This window comes from Brassica rapa, chromosome A05 (assembly GCF_000309985.2).
Source record: "Brassica rapa cultivar Chiifu-401-42 chromosome A05, CAAS_Brap_v3.01, whole genome shotgun sequence".
Lineage (NCBI taxonomy): Eukaryota > Viridiplantae > Streptophyta > Magnoliopsida > Brassicales > Brassicaceae > Brassica > Brassica rapa.
The window spans coordinates 22344185-22365505 of record NC_024799.2 but is presented as its reverse complement, the minus strand read 5'-3'; the positions used below and the strand labels follow the sequence as shown (position 1 = coordinate 22365505).

Below are 21321 nucleotides of genomic sequence, written 5' to 3'. Positions count from 1 at the left end.
TACACAGCATATATATATTTATAAAATTATGATTTCAAAACGTGATACTTTATATTGAAAATTTATTTGTAAAATAAATAAAACAAACTTAAATAAGACACAAAATGATTAACAAAAAAGAAATGATTGAAATTAAGATTTATTACGGTGGAGGTTAAAAATTAATAAGTGTGTGAACAAATACAAAGAAATAAAGATTAAACTTTGTATAGAAAGTATTGTTTAAATTTGGACTTTGTATCTATGTTTATGAGAAAAACAAAATTTACACTATATAAAAGAAAAACTACTTCTTTAATTCAAAATGATATATGTTTTAGAAAAAAATGTTTCAAAAATACATTTGGAACATTTTCAAAGCATTTTTAATTATTTAATAATAGTATGCATTTATAAATAAAATTTAATATGTTTTATTAATATATGTGAAAACTCAAAAACATACCTTGTTTACGGATGGAGTAATTGTAAATATGCCATGTAAGTTTTATATGCCCTAAGCCATGGTTTTTTTGGTTAATAATAATATGCACGGCTTGCTCAAATCCCTTATAGATTGAAGAACTGATATCCACATTTTTCTTTTTACGTCAAGATTTTGAATGACAAGATTACTCTGATTTTCAGTCTTTTCACATGTATTCTAGAGTTAGTTATGTTAGTATTGTATACAACGCCTTTCATAAACCGTAAACGGTATTTAAAATGTCTTCTTTAAGTATATTAGTTCAAGTATATTTGTTAATACTAAAGATTGATCCGCGTGGATATTGGTTCTTATATTTTTATGCATTGATATTTGTTTTTCGTAATTAGTGTTATATATTTCAGAGGGATTATAAAATATCTAATTGTATTCAAAAGATCTGGATTGAATCGGGTAATATGGTTATTTTTGTATAAATATCCAAACCCGTTTCAAATATATTTGTTATTTAGATATTTTTAGGTTCTTATACATCAGAACCAAACTCATCCAGACTCAGAAGAACTTACCTCAAAACCCACACATAAATTTATAATATTCAAGCGGGATCAAATTTCAAAAAAATAACAATACCAGAAAAGAAAAATCCGTACCTAAATGGATAGCCAATGTTCATACCTAACTGATTTTATAAATTAATAAAATGACTATTTCTATGTGTTTGGCTAAATTAAGTAAAATAGAAAAAGTTTTTTTATTTTGTAAAATAATTATATAGAGTGAAAAATTAAGTTACAATAAATGTAATACGTTTTTATTATTTTGATTAAGTTATTATTTTTTACAAAAACATATCTTTGAATTATATTTTTGGCTACGTAATTTTTCACACATTAAAACTAAAATATATAAAAAGTTTTAGTAAAAAAAAACTAAATCGAACGTTAAACCACATGCAAAACTCAATTATTTTACATTTTTGATTGTATAATTGGTACAAAGTTAATGTTGATTAACTAGTAAATAAAAATATGTACTATTGTTATTGGTAATATAATTAATGATGTGATGTATTGTTAAAGTAATATAATTAATGAAATTGTTAAACTGAGTTAAATATGGAAAGATAACTAATGTAATTATATTAATGAAATTATTAAAAGGATACTAGATTTTTTTTATAATGCTATCTATATTTCCAAACAAAAACAAAAAATATTTCAGTTTTAATAATATAAGTAACTCGTTTGGCGTAGAAGAACATGTCATATTGTTATATGATATACTATCTCACACATTTGAGGTGTTAATTAATAATGCATGCAATGATAACTGAGTTTGTAAGAGTGAAGTCGGGAACAAGTGGTGAGAAAAAAATATTACAGAAGTATTACATTATTGTTTAGAAATTTAGACAGCTAAGGTTGCATCCAAGAAGGCAAAAAGAATGATAAATTTATCAACTGATAATATCGGAAAATTACAATTCCAAATTGATATTTAGTAATATTAGTTGCTTTTTTGGAACTTATTGATCACGGGAAAATCGCCTGGCACAATTATAGTGACCACACGACGTAAAACTAAAAGATAATAATTTTGTTTCTTAGATATTGACATAAGTATAACCCGACATAAGTATATGACCCGCCTCGTTTCATAAGATTCCAACAAATATGACAGAGACCTTGTAACTAATTACTAATTGATGTAGAAAATAAGCCTCTCTCTCTCTCTCTCTCTCTCTCTCTCTCTCTCTCTCTCTCTCTCTCTCTCTCTCTCTCTCTCTCTCTCTCTCTCTCTCTCTCTCTCTCTCTCTCTCTCTCTCTCTCTCTCTCTCTCTCTCTCTCTCTCTCTCTCTCTCTCTCTCTCTCTCTCTCTCTCTCTCTCTCTCTCTCTCTCTCTCTCTCTCTCTCCTCTCTCTCTCTCTCTCTCGGCTTCCAAAACTAGATTTGATATTGCTCCGGCGTCCGGTGGCGCGTGCGCGCACGTACCGGCGCTGGAAGCTTACCTTCTTCTCTTTTCTTGTTCTCTTTTGCTGTGGCTTTGTAGTTTTTCCTATCTCCATCGGTATATTTGCAGATCTGGGCTTTCCTTTGCTCTGGAAGATTTCTCCGCGCACAAGGAGATAAGATTCCGGCGGCGTCGTGGCTGTTCTGGCTTCGCGGTGAGGCGGTTGTGCTGTGGTTCGAAGTAACGGTCGGCTCTTTGGGTTCAGGTAGACCGGATTTCCTCCGTTACGGTTTTCCGGTGTTTGCTGTTCGGGTGGGGGAGATTTGGCTTGTCCGGCATTATATCTTGTCAGAGGATCTCTTCCGGTTAGTTAGGTGGTCAAGTGGCTCCAGTGAGTGGTGCTTCGGGTATGGCGGTGCTGTATCGTTGCGTTTCTTCTGTGGAAGCAGGTGAGCTCCGGTGGATTTTGCTACCACGGAGGCGACCGTTGAGTTCTCGTACGCAGGCTGGTGATGGTATTTGGCTCAATTGGTCTGTGATAGTGCTGTCAAGGGTTCAAAAGGTGTCGTCTATGGCATCTGGATGGTCCCTCTCGGTGCTTCCTCTCTTCAAAGTTCCTCTGCTCGGCCCTCCTCCGTTTTGCTCCGTTTGAAGGCTGATGCTTTCGTCTGGAGTTGTGCCTCTGTTCTTTCTTGCTGCTATGTCTTTGTTTGGCGCTGGAGATGGTTCTTTCAGCTTAGAGTGTTGTTTCCTTCGGTTCTCGAAGGCTTCAGGTGATGTGGCGGCTCTCGGTTGCAGTTGTTGGTCGCTACTGTGACGCACTTGGTTATGCTCACATCCCAGCATTACATAAGATCACTTGAACTTGTGCGGTGGTGCAGCATTTCTGCTCTTTGCAGGTCTTGAGGCTTCGGGTTAGTGCTAGGCAGTGGATACATTCCCGCTTTCTTGGACGGGTTCAGTTCTCGTGGCTGTTCCATCTCAAATAAATGCTCGGTTCGTCGATGTGGGTGCTTGACCTCTGGCGTGGCTACTGATTATGATGGTGGACGCTTTGATGTCTACCGTGAGCTGTTCTTGGTCAGGTCATATCTTTAAGAATAGATTATCGGGGAGGCCAAAATTACCGGATTTTAATTCTCGGTTTAACTGGCCCTTCCTTTTGCGGCAAACGGTAAGTGCTGGTTGTGTCTGTTCCGGCTTAGTTGTTTAGGCTTTATTTTCTTTCGTCCGCTTCTTGTTCTTATTGTAATTCTGTTAAAAATTTGAAAAATTGATAATAATATCTTAACATTTTTACCAAAAAAAAAAACTAATTACTAATTGATAACTTATAATATATGATGATTCAGTTCAAGAAAAAACTTAGGGGGTGTTTATAATAAATGATGAAGGCGTGTTTTTGAACTTAAAAACTTTAAAATTTTACGTGGTTTAATTTGTAAATCACTAAATAGAGTAAACGTGAAGACCATTATTTCATACTCGGGAAGATTCTCTATACCTTTTTTTTGTAATCCAAATCAATTAAGAAAATATAACAACATACTATTAGTGATGTATATTTATAGTCAACAGGAAATCAAACCATATCTTAACAAGTGCAATTAATTTGGTATTCCCCTCGATTATTTTGTTTCCTAAATATAAAAATGTTTGTTTGATTTGATACAAATGATTTTAAATCTTGTAATAAAAATAGGTGTGGAAATTAAAATGTGTGGAAGCAGCATTAGCATATGTGGTTTTATGGAAAATGATCTGTCAAAGCCAGGCTGGCACTTCCCTCCGATGATTGCTTGTGGGTCCCGTTGTCTCACTGTCTTAAAAGCACATGCGCTACTGCTTACGTGTCTTCTTTGCATTTACACTAAATCGTTGTAAGAATAATTATTTTTGAATAAGCCTAACTGTTCTTCTTTTATATATAAAACAAAATTGATTAGTTTGTAGTGTAAACCACATCTCCTTTTTACGAAAATAATAATTTTAATTTGTTGTTAGGATAAATAACTAGAAAGTTTGGAAGTACTTGCTGTGCTTAAACTCACTTACTCTCAAGTCTCAGTGAATAACCTTTGTAAAACTAGATTAACAAGGTTTTGTATGTTGTAAACTAGTACTTCTTATGTTTCATAATAAATATCATTTTAACTTTTTTTTTGTTACAAAAAAATATCATTTTACAATTGTAATACAAATTATACTTATTTTCAGCTGAAAATTAATTAAAAACTACATTGATTTTATAAATAATTTTATTTATTTCAAATACTATTGATCAAAAAGTATAATTAATAATAACTTACATATATTTTCGATATTTTTTTAATTTGTGTGAAAAATATCAAAGTACGACTTCCTAATCCATTGTTATATAAAACCAGCTTGCCAAATTATATTTCAATTGCTGCTCTAATACAAAAATATACTTAGAGCTTGATTGGTTTCCCCGCTACCACCCGCAAACGCAGCTTTTGCGGTTGGTAGCGGTTGACAGCGTTTCGAAACAATCATCCAAACCGTTACAAATCGCTTCAAACCGCTCCGAACCTCTTAAAATCAAAAGCTGGTTCCAGCTAGCGTTTGCGGTTGCGGGCGGTTGCGGGAGGATAATTTTTTTTCTTTTTCTTTAAAAACCATATAAATACAAAAATAAAAATATTCAATAAATTTTTTAAAATGAAATTATAAAAATACTAAAATATATCTATTATATTTTAATTAATATTATAAAATTTTAAAATAAAAATATTTTCTATAATTTTAAAAATTTAAAACTATAACTTTGAAAATATAATTTACATATTTATTATAATATTATGATTTTTGATATTTTTATAATTATATAAAATGTAAATATTGTTAATTTATTATTTAACCGCTGCTGTATTTGGTAGTTAACCAGTCATAATTATCCCGCAAACGCACCAATTTTTAACCACAGAACCAGTCGTACAAATCTCTTAAAACCGCTAGAAACCGCAACCACCCGCATCCGCAAACGCCCGCAGCCGCAACCGCAACCGCTGCGTTTGAACCAGTCAGGCCCTTAATCACTTCTTATTTTTCTAAACAGTAAATCCAAACGGTTGTTTGCTCAAATCAAAACAGACCACATGAACTCCATGTGTCATTTTAACACATCATATCATATACTTCTTCTCTCCTCTTGTCTCTCTCCTTCTGATTAAATAATACTCTATTTATATTTAAAATATTAATGTTTTAAGTATTTTTACACATACTAATGTTTTAGTTTTATTTATTTAAATTGATAGAGAATATATCTTAATAATATTTTGAGAAAAAACTACTTAGAACATCTCCTTCATCATCATTCTATTTTTCTAATTCCAATATATAATTTGGATTATTTTTTTAAAAAATATACTATTATTTTTCCATAATAGAGAGAAATAAAATTATTCTAAATTGGAATAAGGTTTGAGTGAAATTCAACTACAATATAGATTTACTCTATTTTGGAAAAGTATATGAAAATGCTAGTAACATCTAAATTTATTTATTTTCTTATCAATTAATTGGTATTTTTTTTTAAAAGTCTTTAAATAAATTACAGTACGTATTCGTTATTTTAGTTTCTTAGCATTTAATAATTTGTATAGGTAGAGCAGAATCGAGACAAAACCAGTAATGTTTACATAGACAATTGTACTAGCAATTCTTACTTTTCAACTAGTTTTAGACTTAGAATAGCATTCAAAATGTAGAATAGTCGTGTCGGCAAGATATGCTGCTCCAATCGTTGAAGACAAAAAAAATACTCACTAGAAAATTTATGTAATTTACATAAGAAATTAGTTTCAATTATAATTATATAATAACGATTGGATTAGCATCTTCTTATTTGGGCATGGAGTGAACACGCTAGTAGAAGTGTCTTTTAGATCAAATGTAGTTGTAATTCCAAAGCCATATACAGTATCTTGGTTTGCTTCCTGACTCCCACATCTTAATTTGAATTTCTGGATCCTAAACATTAAATATAACAGTCATATTTAAAGCTTATATGGCGCTTATTTGTCCAGTCTGATTCGGAGGTCAGTACGGTGTTCTCTCTAAAGCTTATATGGCGCTTATTTGTCCAGTCTGATTCGCTTTGGGTCATTTGGGTGAAGAGATATCTCCTGCGTGGCGAGACCTTATGGGATGCAAAAGACACGGGTATGGGTTCATGGGCGTGGCGCAAACTGCTGAAGTTTCGACCTCTGGCAAAAAACTTCCTTCTAATGGATGTGAAGGATGGCGCCACTGCAAGGTTCTGGACTGATCTGTGGTTTCCTAAAGGAAGACTTATTGAGATTGCTGGGGAACTTGGTACACAAAAGTTGGGCATCAGTAGAGATATGAGGATTTGTGATGTCTTAAGAGAGGGTCAATGGAGGTTCCGCAGATGTCGTGACAGACATATTCAAAGTTTGGTAACAGAGATACGAACTTTTCAGCTAACATTAACTGATGGAAGGGATGAAGTTCTATGGAAGCGTGGTGCTAATGATTATGGCACTAAGTTTCATTCTTCTGAAACTTGGGATCAAATCAGGGTGCACAAGGATACTGTAATTTGGAGCAAAATTGTTTGGTTCCCTCAAGGTGTTCCTCGTTTTGCTTTCATCACTTGGCTTGCGGTCAAGGATAGGCTCGCCACTGGTCATCGCACTCGACGATGGGGTCAACCGGAACATTGCCTCTTCTGTGGCGAACCAGACGAGACTAGAGACCACCTTTTCTTTGCGTGCCCTTATACTTTCACTCTTTGGCTAAAGATGGTAGGGAATTTATTTGGGACTGATCCGGATCCAGACTGGGACATCACTCTGTCTACAATGCTGTCCAGACCATATGACCGTTTGACGTTCATACTCCTCCGATTGGTCCTGCAAGTCACCATTTATTTCATCTGGCGTGAACGCAACGAGAGGAAGCACGGTACGAGCCATAAGACAGTTGAACAGCTTGCAAAGTTGGTGGATAAAACAGTTCGGAATCGCATCTCCTCTACAAAGTACACTCTCAGCCTGCGACTGCAAGGTTTAATGATCAGGTGGTTTGCAGCTCATGACACTGCAAATTAGAGTTTTCAATTTTTTCAGAGATAGTTATATGAACTACTCATAGTTGTACATATACTCATATATTCTTTTAGCGATGATCAATAAATTTAAAATTTCATCAAAAAAAAAAAAATATAACAGTCATTCATGTATGTTTAACATTAATTAATTTTTACTTTAGGGGAGGAAGGCCAAAATATCAGTCCATGATATTGGTGAATTATATTGTCTGGTCCTTTTATGTAAATATTAATGTTAAATACTCGGATCAATAACACTAATAAATGATTTATTATTTTTACTAATATTGATTTGATAGCAATTCCAACAAACAGTGCGGTTAAACACATGTAAAAGTACTTGGCTTCTCTTGCTTCTTTCTCCTCATCTCCTCTGCTCTATTTTTCTTCTTTTGTTGGGTTCTGTCTTCGCCGAGACTTTTCTCCTTTCCTCAGGAACTTTAAGTTTCTGAGTTCATGAAGATGCCAGTAAGTACGTTTCTCCCTTTTGTTCTGTCTTTTCTTTTTATTGAAAACTATTTTGCTTTTGTTTTAATTGTCCATCTCCAATTTCAAAAGTATGAATTTTTGCAGACGAATCTCTTACGGGTTGTACTTCAGTTCTATGATTCTATCACTTGTTCCTCTGAATCTCTATTGTTTTTTCTCCAACTCCAGCAAATTAAATCTAAATGTTTTCTGAGCTTTTTTTTCTCTCTCGGCTCTGTTTTATTCGTTTCAGCAGAGACAAATCTGGAAGCCTGTCTAGATTTTTCGATTTATTTCCTCTGTTTTCTACTTACGTTCTGTTTCAAGCTGCTTGGATCTTCATATGAGTGGTTTTCTGGTCGATATTGATTATGCTTATGCTTATGTTTGTATCCAAAAGTTGTAAGTTTATGATCCTATAGCTGTTTCCAAGAGAATTATACATCTGATTTTCGAACATCAAAACCGATATTTTCTGATCAAGTTTTTTTTTTTTCGGAACTTCCTATGTTGAATAGACTTCATATTTTACATTCTCATGAAACTCAATTTTGTCTGGATTATTTTTCTTACTTTCCCGGAATTTTCTCTAGACAAAACGTTTTTATTTGTCTCCCTTCACATAAAATTCTCGTTATTCAGCATCACATGATTCACATCCATATTTTGCTAACATTTATTTGACAGTTTTCATCAGTTTCTATCCGATATTAATCAAAATTATTAAGCTGATAATCTCTTGTTGTATAATGCAGGTGGCATTGGTCTGGCTACTGGCATTCACCAATCTATTATTGATCAGAGTAGAAAGCAATAATGCCGTATGCAAGAAGACTTTCAAGTTAGACCCTAGACCTCACAGCGTCTCCATCCTCGAGTTTGGAGCGGTTGGAGATGGCAAGTTCCTCAACACGATTGCGTTCCAAAACGCTATTTTCTACCTCAAGTCCTTTGCGGATAAAGGCGGTGCTCAGCTTTATGTTCCACCAGGGAAATGGCTCACTGGAAGCTTCAATCTCACTAGCCACCTCACACTCTTCTTGGAGAAAGGAGCGACCATTCTTGCTTCACCGGTATGAAGAGTGTTTACCCAAGTTTCTTTGTTGGTTATAGTGGTGACATTGTTTCTATTTGTTCCTAACGTGGCTAGGATCCATCGCATTGGGACATTGTCAGTCCTCTACCGTCGTATGGTCGTGGAATTGAACTTCCAGGAAAACGGTATAGAAGTTTGATCAACGGAGACAATCTACAAGACGTAGTCATCACTGGTAAATCATAAATCATTACCTATTATTTGACTTGACGACATTGAGACTTTAACTTTTTATATATGGCAGGTGATAACGGGACATTTGATGGTCAAGGTGCGGCCTGGTGGGAGTGGCTAGAGTCTGGAACTTTGAACTATAGCCGACCTCATATCATCGAATTCGTCTCATCCAAAAACATCCTTATATCGAACCTAACCTTCTTAAACGCACCTTCTGTCAACATTCACCCTGTTTATTGCAGCCATGTTCATATCAAAAAAGTTTTGATCGAAACAAGCGTTGATTCTCCTTACGTTCTTGGAGTTGTCCCAGGTTCACTTCTGCCTATTAGATAGATTACTAGTTTCGGCTTCCAACCTCATGATATTCAAAAATAATAATAATTTTTTTTTTTGCTAAAAATAATAATAATATTCACTAGCTAAGTTATTTTATTTTATTTTATTTTTTTCTTTTAGATTCTTCGGACAATGTTTGTATCGAGGACTCAACGATCAACGTTGGACACGACACGGTCTCTCTCAAAAGTGGTTGGGACCAATACGGAATAAACTACGGCCGTCCCACCACCGCCGTTCACATCCGTAACCTCGTCTTAAAATCTCCCACCGGCGCCGGAATCTCCTTCGGGAGCGAGATGTCTGGCGGAATCTCCGACGTCACCGTGGAGCATCTCACCATACACAGCTCACGCGTAGGCGTCGCCTTCAGAACCACCAGAGGGAGAGGAGGGTATATACGTAACATCACAATCTCCGGCGTCGTTCTCTCCGGTGTAGACACAGCCATCGTGGCCGACGGGCACACCGGGGCGCACGCGGATGATAAATACGACAGGGACGCGCTCCCGGTCGTGACGCGTATCGTCCTGAGGAATTTCACCGGAGATGGTATAGGATTGGCCGGGAACTTCACCGGGATCGGAGAGTCTCCGTTCACGTCGATATGTCTCAAGGATATTCATTTACAAACGAGTTCAGAGTCTTGGGTTTGCTCCAACGTCTCTGGTTACGCAGAGGACGTGTCGCCGGAGCCTTGTGAAGAGCTCATGAGTTCTCCGTCGGCCTGTTTCGCCGGTGGAAGGATATACGGTGGAGAAACAGCGGGAGAGTCGTACTACAGCTGGTAATGCTAGTAAATTCAATAAATGGTGATGAGGAAAAGAGTGGTGGAGGAGTTTGGTTTATGATACGATTGAATTTTCAATTTTTTTTGGTCAGTGAAGTCATAAAATTTGTTGTCAGAGCGAGCGAGAACGTGAGTATCAAGAAACAGAGTATATGTTGTATTATTTATGTACAGCTTCCCATTTCTTCATTCATGTTGTAAGATATAATTCATCTTTCTTGTTCTATCAAAGAATTGTGAAAAAGTGAGAATATCAAGATTTGGCGAATGCAGTGACGTAGCAGTTAAAGAGAATGGCACTAATCTATTAAGGCTAACAATGAATCACCAATTTGTATTTGTAGTATTAGCTTGTCATTATATTCAGAAGTGAAGACAATCTAAAATAGTATTAGCTTGTCAGACTGTTATAGCAGTACTTAAATTTGGTCAATCATAATAGTGTTTTTGTCCGAGCCTTTGTCCGTGTAGTAACTCATGTCTTTCTGGCTTATAGACTTATAAATTATAGGATGCATACTGTAGATGCTCTGACTTCAACATGTTGTTCTCTACTATGTTTGAAAAATACTAATATTTGTTCAGATGACCAAAACACAAGAGTCTCAAATAAAGTAGCATTGGATGTTAAAATCTGTATCTTTGTGTTTGAAGAAACTGTGCTGCCTGAGTGTGGAGACATTCTCATAGCTTTGGAAGATATATCCATCACTTGTTCATGAGTTTGAAGGCAAGTAATTATATTAACTAGACTATGACTTCCAATAACCTTCTTGTTATCTTTCCACCGAAGTGTATCATTTAGATAATCTGTTTGGGTTGAAAATGAAGATCTCGAACCGGTCAATACAGTTGCCGGCTCTCAAAAACATCTGTGGTCTACCGTTGTTGACTTGGCTCTCTGTTACTGGATACAGTCGATAACCATCCTCTCACTCTCACACACAACAATCACATTGCTGAATGCTGAGTGGTTCGACGGAGGAGAAAGGAAATGACACGTGTCACAATATTACTCTAGTTCATTCATCATATCCCTGTGGCCGCCAGCATCTTTTATTTGCCCCAACAGACACGTGGCTGTTCTTTTGGCCGTTGACCTCCACTGTTCCCCATACTTTTAGGTTGCTTCCACTCAATGTATTCATTACTCTTTTAAACCCATCAGATGATATGTCTTTCTGTTTCATTTTAAAAAAATTGGTGAGATTTTATATGATAATTAGTAAACAAAATTAGCTGAATGAAAAACTAATGGAACAAGTATATTTTAGATATTCAATGCAATTCCCTGTTATATAGTTGTTCATATTTCAGATTCAATAACAAAATTTGTACATCTTAAACATTAAAGAGTCAAATTTCAGCGACACATAAAGTAATATTTTAGTATAAACTAATTTTTAACCATTGCACCCATGTGGCTTTTACCATTTTTAAATATTATCGTTTCGGTTCATTGTAATTTTTTCAACGTATTCATTGTACATAGTCACGTGAAAATGGTCAATTTGAATGAAGATAAAAGAAATATTGATCAGTTGCTAAATATTGGTAGTAAGATATAAAACTCCCTACCAAAAGTTATGGGCACAAGATAGGACAACTAGCAAGAAGATGAATACATAAGTTATTTGACATAACTCCAATTCATTTTTAGGTTTAAACATAAGTTCACATTCTATCGGCCGGGCCGCATAAATAATATTTGGTTTTCAAATATAGTTTTAAAATCCATATGGATTCATATTTGAACCGGAAAGAAACAATCTTCAGCGGAGAGCGCGCAAGAAGTAATATATGATAAAACAAGAACATATTTCTATTGGAAGCTATCCGTTTTGAAACATTCACATATGATGATGGTGGGTGCATTTTCCACCAAGAGCTTCAGCAACTTTTCAGTCGTTTTATATAATATATAAATCCCTTAATTAGTATAAAAGCTATTTGGGTGTGCATATTATAGTGATTTTAAAGTTTTTGGTTCTGCCTAAAAAGCTGATACATTTGTGTTCTACAAAACCTTTTTCTGGTGACATGGACCTTAAGCTGATAAATATAAGTGACATGTCTGTCTAAGCAGCACGAAAGTAAGAAAAAATACATTAAAAACGCAAAAAGGTCATCGTAAGAGTAAAAAGTTTTAACAGAGAATATACGGTTCAGCGGGTTTCTTTCTTGGGAACTACTCCATTTTAGCTTTTGGCGCAGTAAATTTTTGTTTTTTTACAATCATGCATTCTTGTTTTCTTAGTTATTAGTTATTACTAATATTTAATATAATAATATCATATGTACACAATATAAACAAAAGAAAAAGAAAGCGATTGAAACACCATAACAATAGAGCTATATTGCCTATTTTCTATTTAAAGCTAGATAGGATCACTTTTTAGATAAATAGGTAGAACACTATAAAACTATAAATCTACGATGCCAAGCTCTCGTAGTAACAAGTAATTTTGATGATAAAAAGCTAGATACTTTTACTTTTTTTACCTTATGGTTTTATGTCCCAACTTGCTACTGGGGCGAAAGAGGGGGGAAACAAACGAAGACAACGATAGATGGTAGAGGTGGATGTAAAAGGTGCTAGTGATCTTATCCATTTCACGTGGACACGTGTCGCAGTGGGGAAAGCTTCTCGGTAACGTGATTTATATGTTTTTTTCATTAAATGCTTTTTCCTAATGATCTAAGTTTATAAGAAGAAAAATTAAATTCGACCAAGAGATTAGCCAAATAAATTGTAGTAATATAAATATATAACGCAAGGTATAAGTCGGTGCATATGAAATGAGTCTTATTAAACCCAACTCTATACTTAGTTTTTAAATACGAGACATGTCGGCAGTGCTAAACACCTGTTTAAGCAAAGTATATACACTGAACCGGGATAACTTAAAAATATTTACGTTGAGGTTGACAAATTTGTACATTTTTATAGCAGACCAGAAATAAGCCAAAAGTAACTATTTGATAGAAACTGGTTTATGCTGTTGTTATAACAGTACGTACTACGTATAATACGACGCAGCACAATCGAATAGTCAAATGTGTTTTGTCATCTGTACTAATATTTAAAATTTTGTTTCGAGGTATAGGCGATTGGTGGGTAGCATATGATGCTGTTAATCATTCAAACGAACCATTTGAGTTATTTATTTATTAAGTATCCAACGTTTTAATAGATGTGCATGTTATGTGTATACCAAATAAAACTGTAATTATCCTTTTGTTTTAAGAAAACTGATTTGTTTTTAAAATAATTAGAGCTTAGCTCAACATGTACGTAATGATAGGAAATGCTTAGGTGTATTTTGGTACCCTTAATCATATGCTTGAATGTGCGTAGATCGTATTATTTTGTTTTATTTAATGATGTTTATATTTGTTTACCATTTAGTTTAATACATGTAGGCCCATAATGCAGAAAGCATGGGTTCTCAATTACATAAATTTAAAGGGTAATTTTGTAAAAAAAATTGAACTTTAAGAAAATGGCTTATTTGCTAAATAGCCAAAAAAAAGAGAGTGAAATTAGATTTTGAGAGAGAGAGTAGAGAGAGATAGGAAGAGAAAGTAGGAGAGAGAAGGTGTTTTTAGTTAGTTAGTGAATTTTTTTTTTTTTGTGTCTACTGGGTGCAATTACCCTTAAGAAAATAAAGTAGTGTTTGTATATGCAGTTCTTTATTTTAGGCAAATTCATTTTCTTGAACTAATAGGGGATACAAGAATAAAGTAAAAAAAACTGGGCAAATAACCCTGAGAATAGTAAAGATAATCTGTTAAGGTTGAGTTTACAACTTTAGATAACGAGTTAATTAAACTTTTACATGCATGAGCTGGATCCACGCATCAAGGGTGTTTGGACCCACTTTCTTCCAATTATACTTTCATACCCAATATTTTCAAAAAATGAATCCTAAGCCCTTATAATTTAACTATCTTACAAAATAGCCAGTACGTTAGCTAAATAGGGGCAACATCCAAATGTTCATTACAATTAAAAAAAACTTCTACATATAATTAGTTGTAATTTCTTAATTAAAACGTTGTTACCTCAAACCAAAATTGATTAATATTTTAAAATGGGTCTAAGATGAAAATTTATATATAACTGATTTAAATGTAGAGAAAGAAGAAAAATAAAGGGCATGTAAGCTCCGCATTTACAGAAAAACATGTATGTATCTGACATCATATAAGACATGGTTTTTTTTAATTTTATTCTTGGGTTCCATCTTTTGTAATAAGCTTTACTCTACTGATTAAAATAACAGAGAAGCTGTGAAGGTGAGACAAGCCTCATGTCTTCTTCTTCAACTCCCTAAGTCTCATCTCTCTCTCTCTCTACACTTTTTACCTTCAAATTAATTTTCACTCTCTCCAATTCTTATTCTCTTTTTTTTTTTTCGTTTCAACCCAAATCGAATAAATTTCCCTTATTTCTGGGTATATATTCCTTTGTTGCTTTTGCTTTTTTACTTTCCGAGAGAGATGATGAATCCGAGTCAGGGAAGAGGACTCGGATCGGGTGGTGGGTCGAGCTCCGGTAGAAACAAAGGAGGTGAAGCCGTGGTGGAGATGTTTCCGTCGGGACTTAGAGTACTAGTGGTTGACGATGACCCGACTTGTCTTATGATCTTAGAGAGGATGCTCAGAACTTGTCTCTACGAAGGTTCGAATTCACAAAGACAAGATCTTCTCTTCTAGTTTTTGTTTTGTTTTTTTCTTTTTGGGTTTAGTAATTTTTGATGATTAATCTCACGAGTTTATGTGTCTCTCTGTCCTAATGATTTATTGTGGTCCATTCTCGCAAAAGAAAAAAAAAAGATGTTATTTTGAGGGATAATTATGGTTTTGAGTTTAGGTTGTTGACTAACTCTGCTCTCCCAAATATAGAAACTTTTTAAGATTCACAATATTAATCTTCTTCACTTCCTTTGATTTAGAGATCACATGTTTTTTATTTATTTAACTTGAGGTTTAGAAGGATTCAAATCTGAGAGTCTCTTATGTTGCTGAGCTTTTGACTTGAGTTTGGTTTAGATCATGTTAATTCATGAGATCCTTGTGTCTCTCTTTGATCTAAGTTTAATTAATAGAGATCTCTCTTTTTTTATTTTTTTTCTTGTGTGTGTGTTTGTGACAATTCAGTAACGAAATGCAACAGAGCAGAGATGGCATTGTCTCTGCTCCGGAAGAACAAACACGGATTCGATATTGTCATCAGCGATGTTCACATGCCTGACATGGACGGCTTCAAGCTTCTTGAACATGTTGGTCTAGAGATGGACTTGCCTGTCATCAGTACGTTTCATTAAAAAAATTCCAAAAGCTTGAATCTTTTTATATATGGTTTCTAATTACTGATCTTTGTTTTAATCCTCAGTGATGTCTGCGGATGATTCAAAGAGTGTGGTTCTAAAAGGAGTCACTCACGGTGCGGTTGATTACCTCATCAAACCGGTGCGTATGGAGGCGCTCAAGAACATTTGGCAGCACGTGGTTCGGAAGAGGAGGAGCGAGTGGAGCGTGCCGGAACATTCTGGTAGCATTGAGGAGACCGGACAGCAGCAGCAACAGAGAGGTCCAGCTGTTTCTGAGGATGCGGCAGATGATAACGCTTCCTCTGTTAACAACGAAGGGAACAACTGGAGGAGCAGCAGCAACAACTCGCGGAAACGGAAAGAAGAGGAAGGGGATGAGCAAGGGGACGAAGACGCTTCCAATCTGAAGAAACCGCGTGTTGTCTGGTCTGTTGAGTTGCATCAGCAGTTTGTTGCTGCTGTTAATCAGCTCGGCGTCGAAAGTAAAAGACTCTTAAAGCTTCTTTACATTTTGCATTTGTGAGATATGTTTTGGGGTCTAATTAATTTTCTTTGGGGCAGAGGCGGTTCCTAAGAAGATCTTAGAGCTGATGAATGTTCCTGGTCTAACCCGTGAGAATGTAGCCAGTCACCTTCAGGTATAAACCTTTATATACCTTAAACCGAAACATATGACCGGATCTGAGATTTTGAGAGCTATAAACATTTCTTTTTTTTTTTTGATCAAAAGCTATAAACATTTCTTTAAGAACTTTAATTATTATTACTCCATCTGATATAAAAAGATCCATGTTTTAGAAAAATATGTTTCTAAATATACAACTTTACATTTTAAATGCAGTTTTTATTTTTATTCGACAAAAAATGAAGCTTTTATTAAGTAACAATGGTAACTGTTTATTGAATTTATATTGGTTAAAAGTTACGAAAAATAATTAATCTCAATAAACAATACATTTATGTGAAATTTCGAAAAATAGAGTATTTTGAAACAGAAAAGTATTTTCTTTAAATCATTTATGGGCTTTTACCCATATATATATGTATATAATCTTCAAAAATTTTGGGGTCAAGTCAATGTTTCATTGGGATGTGTGCCCTGCTGGAACGAGCAGTTGTATTGTATCATACAGTATATTCTTAACCGGTTTTGTGTTGGCTTGCAGAAATACAGGATATACCTAAGACGCCTCGGGGGAGTCTCACAGCACCAAGGAAACTTAAACAACTCGTTTATGACGGGTCAGGACGCTAGCTTCGGTCCTCTTTCTTCACTGAATGGGTTTGATCTTCAAGCGTTAGCAGTCACAGGTCAGCTCCCTGCTCAGAGCCTTGCGCAGCTTCAAGCCGCTGGTTTAGGCCGGCCTGCGATGGTCTCCAAGTCAGGGCTACCTGTTTCCTCCGTCGTGGACGAGAGAAGCATCTTCAGCTTCGACAACTCGAAACCAAGATTCGGAGATGGGATTGGTGGTCATCAAACACAGCAGCCGCAGATGAACTTGCTCCACGGTGTCCCCACGGGTATGGAGCCTAGACAGCTCGCGGGGTTGCAACAGCAGCTTCCTGTTGGTGGTAATAGAATGAGCATTCAACAACAGATTGCTGCGGTTCGAGCCGGACATAGCGGAATGCTGATGCCTCAGCAGCAGCCATTCCCGCGAGGGCCACCCTCCATCAGGCAGCCTATGTTACCAAACCGTATAACTGAGAGAAGCGGCTTCTCGGGGAGGAGCAGTGTTCCAGAGAGCAGCCGAGTGTTACCTACAAGCTACACCAACCTCGCAACGCAACAACACTCATCAACTTCGGTAGCCTTCAACAGCTTCCAGCAAGAGCTCCCAGTGAACAGCTTCCCGCTTCCTAGTGCACCAGGCTTATCAGTTCCGACTCAGGTTCGGAAACCACATTCTTCCTCTTCTTCTTACCAAGAAGAGGTTAACAGCTCGGAAGCGGGCTTCGCCACCCCAAGCTACGACATGTTCTCCAACAGACATAACGACTGGGATCTTCGGAGTATCGCCTTCGACGCGCATCAAGACGCAGAATCCGTAGCCTTCTCCAACTCAGAAGCCTTCTCTTTTTCCTCCATGTCAAGAAACAACAACAACAACGCAACGGTTGCAGCCACGGATCTTGGCCGGAACCAGCAGCAAACACTGTCAGGCATGGTACCGCATCATCAGGTTTATGGCAACGGAGGGGGCGGTGGCAGTTCAGTGAGGGTGAAGTCGGAGAGAGATACAGCAGCGATGGCGTTCCACGAGCAGTATAGTAATCAAGAAGATCTTATGAGTGCACTTCTTAAGCAGGTTTGATTTTTTTTTTTGGTTTCTCTCTTATAAACGTTTAGCATTTAGAGTTTTGCGTTTTCAGTATATAACGCTTTCTCACCACTGGTTGCGTGTGTACCTTTCATGATTACGCAAACTACCACTAGCCAAAATAATGAATCTAGAATCTTTTTTTTTCTCTCACGAGAAGTGGATAATAAGTCAACTTTAAAGAGCTTCTTGGGCACTTTTTGTAATAATGTTTGTGTTCAAATTCCGACAGAAGAGCAAATAGAAAGAAACGTTGACTTAATAACAGAACAAACAATCATGTGTTGTTGTTGATTACAGGAAGGAGTGGCACCGGTTGTTGATACCGAGTTCGACTTTGACGCATATTCAATCGATGATATCCCGGTTTGATTGGATTAAACCGAAGGGAGACAGATTTGTAATGTATCATTTACACGACCATCTGCTAATTACACTACATAACATCGTTGGTGAAAATTTGTTTGGTATATATTTAAATATAATCTGCGTGAAATTTTGAAAGGCAGATTGTATTTGTTTGTATTATTGTTAAATTATTTTGTAGGAGTTACTACTCTCTATTTAATGCATAGAAAAACGCCTTTGAATAATTATGTAATGCTGCTCTCTTAAAAAATAGAAATTCATTAAGATAATGAATACATAACATTAGTGGAAACCAAACGTTCATACATTATATATATCTCTCTCTCTAGTTTAAACAACCTACAAAAAGAAAACGAAGAAGAAAGCTTTTATTATTCTTCATCGTTTTTAAGCATAAACGGAGGCACAAGAGAGAGCCATGAGAAGCACGGCGGCGGCTCTCTCTTCCTCGCCGAGTTTACTCCACAGCCTCTTCTTCTTCTCAACCGATGATCTCTTCATTACCGGAACCTTAAACCCTAAATCCAAAAATCTACTTATTCCTTTGCTGCTGCTGCTGCTGCAAGTTTTGTGATCATCATCTTCGAGGCTTAGATCACTAGTATCACTGGTGATGATGATGCTTTTTCTGATCTTCTTCTCTGGTTTGATTCCGAGAGCAGCTTGCCTCTTCTTCCTGCTCTTGATCCCACACGCATTGCACAACGACTGCATATAAAAAGAAACACGTGTCGATCATGAGAGACTAGTGATCCTCAGATCCAGAAGATTGAAAAGTTAATGAGTATAGAGTAGTTCTCACCTTAGGTCCAGCAGGGCCACCGCGCCAAAGGGGAGTTCGGAATGTTCCGCAATCAACGCAAGTCCGCTTCGCTTCGGCGCTACTTCCACCTCCACTGCTAATGCAGTTCTCGTTATCGACGTCCGATGACTCTCCGGAAGAATCAAGCTTTGTTTTCGTTTCTTCTGATCCGTCAGACATTTTTGATCGTTAGCTGGTTTTGATGATAAGGAAGAGAGAGTGAGAGAGACGGCGAGTGGTAAATTAACGGATTGTATTAACAAACTTAGAGTGCTTTTATAGTAGGTGAGGAAGGCGGGGGCGGAAGCCCTAGTATTTCGGGGCTGTTACAATTACTAAAATACCCTCGAGCGGGGGATTTTTATTGCGTTTGGACCACCACCACACGCTTAACCTCTTGAAGATACAATTTACAAAGAAGCTACTACACTCATTCTCAGGTCAAGTTCTTCTACAATTTGTCTATCCATTGAACTCAACATCTCTCTTACGTCACCTCTCTCTCCGACATTCACTTGAAGCTTTTAATAAGACCGCTGTATGTAAAGTTATCTGGTTTCAAACCAATCCTCAACATCGTTTTAATCAACTCCTCAGCTTTCTTCACCTTTCTCATCCTACAAAAACTTTGAATAACCGAGTATTAGAGGAATTGAAGTTGAACAGAAACGATCAGAGCTCACACTCTCTTGAGAGAGAAGAAGATGAACTCAAGATAAGAAAATGAATAATGTTTCTGTTAATTGTAAATGTCATGTGTGTTTATATACAACATAAGCTATCCGGTATAAACCGGTTCTAACTAACCAAACCAATTAATCAACTATACATACTCTAATACAGCGTTGTACGCATAAACGTCTGGACTTAAACCATTTTCCTGCACCTCCGCAAACAGCTTCACTGATCTACCAATATCTCCAGTTGTACAAGAGGCACGAATCAGGATGTTATAAGTAATCTCGTTTGGCGCAATCCCACATTACAACATCCTCCTTGAAACACTTAAAACGCATTTTTTATTTCTTTTGCACGACAAAGACAGTTTATGACCGAACTGAATGTGATCACGTCTGGTTTGCAACCATGTTCCAGAAGCTTCTCTAGTACTTGGTGAACCTTATTTACATCACCCATCGCGCTATACCCGCTAAGAAAAGTATTGAAAGTCACGAGATTAACATAGCTGCACGCTCTGTTTTACGGAAACAGTCAATCACCGCGTTGTAATCATATACACTTGATATAAGCCCCTCAACTCAAAGCCTCAAACGCTTCACACTTTGGCAAGCAACGGAAAACCCCATGAACCAAAGCTCTCAATGTAGCTTCATTAGGACTCATCTTCCTCACCCCCATCGTCTCCAACTGCTTCAACGCCTCCTCAACCCTCCCCGCTATCAAAACCCGTCAATCAAAATCGTATAAGTTAACAGATTCGCCCTGTTCCAATCTAACCGCCTCATCAACCACACCCTTCTTGCAAACCCCACGTACAAGCATATTAAGTAAACCGATACATCGTTATAGTACTTAGCTTCCCCCAGCTTCCGATCAAAACACACATCAACTCGTCAGTGATTCGATACCCTGAGTCTCTAATCTCCATGAGAAGCTCCTTTAGAGAGCAATAAAGGGCCTTTGCGGAAAAGGGCGTTCTCTAGAACGGTTTTCTAACCTCGTGAGAACGTTCATCAAAACGATGTCGTTGTTCTCAAACTCAAACCAAGGACTTTTTTTTTTTTAAATACCAAAAAGGCAAAAACAAACTAACCAAAAGGTAAAATGTTTTCTGTTCAAATTTCATTTTCTCATGTAGATTTTTTGGTGGTATGAATTGAAATTGATCATGAATAAACAACTGGGTCTATTAAAAGTATTCAGCAAAAATCTTGGAGTTTATGTATTATGACCTATAGATTATATAAAAATACTAACAAAACACATAAATTATAGTCTATAATCGATTAATACTATATCAAAATGCTAATGTTTGTAAACATTTGCATCCGGAAACTCTTTTACCTGCAACTGTCGTGTTAAATTAGTCTTAATAGTAAGACCGGCTCACAAGAAACAGAACCTATTAGATGTTTATCATGTTTTGTTCTCCTTTTACTCTTAGCTTTTGATTTTTGTATTAAT

The 21321-nt window shown here is 36.3% G+C and overlaps 4 protein-coding genes across 6 annotated transcripts; 3 read left to right on the top strand and 1 right to left on the bottom strand.

The window, feature by feature from the left end:
• Positions 1 to 6570: 6570 nt before the first annotated feature.
• Positions 6571 to 7479, top strand: LOC117134395. Its single transcript, XM_033292707.1, has one exon. The coding sequence runs from the start codon at positions 6571 to 6573 to the stop codon at positions 7477 to 7479; it is 909 nt and encodes a 302-aa protein (XP_033148598.1).
• Positions 7480 to 7717: 238 nt separating this feature from the next.
• Positions 7718 to 10601, top strand: LOC103869730 (probable polygalacturonase). The gene is made up of 5 exons (XM_009147807.3): positions 7718 to 7946; positions 8702 to 9019; positions 9097 to 9217; positions 9287 to 9532; positions 9679 to 10601. The coding sequence occupies exons 1-5, from the start codon at positions 7935 to 7937 to the stop codon at positions 10347 to 10349; spliced, it is 1368 nt and encodes a 455-aa protein (XP_009146055.1). The 5' UTR covers positions 7718 to 7934; the 3' UTR covers positions 10350 to 10601.
• A 1257-nt stretch (positions 10602 to 11858) lies between these two features.
• LOC103869728 (two-component response regulator ARR1) lies at positions 11859 to 18606 on the top strand. Of its 3 annotated transcripts, XM_033292238.1 has the most exons (7): positions 11859 to 15032; positions 15512 to 15664; positions 15747 to 16166; positions 16246 to 16322; positions 16851 to 17993; positions 18306 to 18376; positions 18422 to 18606. In XM_033292238.1, coding segments are annotated over exons 1-7 (2046 nt in total). In that variant the 5' UTR covers positions 11859 to 14851; the 3' UTR covers positions 18423 to 18606. The 3 variants fall into 3 exon arrangements, with proteins under 3 accessions (XP_033148129.1, XP_009146053.1, XP_009146051.1); XM_009147805.3 differs by having other exon boundaries at positions 13368 to 15032; positions 18238 to 18606; XM_009147803.3 differs by having other exon boundaries at positions 13384 to 15032; positions 18306 to 18606.
• A 10-nt stretch (positions 18607 to 18616) lies between these two features.
• LOC103869729 (GATA transcription factor 17) lies at positions 18617 to 19903 on the bottom strand. Its single transcript, XM_009147806.3, has 2 exons — positions 19177 to 19903; positions 18617 to 19082 (listed from the first exon to the last, which is right to left on the bottom strand). Exons 1-2 carry the CDS (start codon positions 19354 to 19356, stop codon positions 18762 to 18764), a joined length of 501 nt encoding a protein of 166 aa, XP_009146054.1. The 5' UTR covers positions 19357 to 19903; the 3' UTR covers positions 18617 to 18761.
• Positions 19904 to 21321: the final 1418 nt, after the last annotated feature.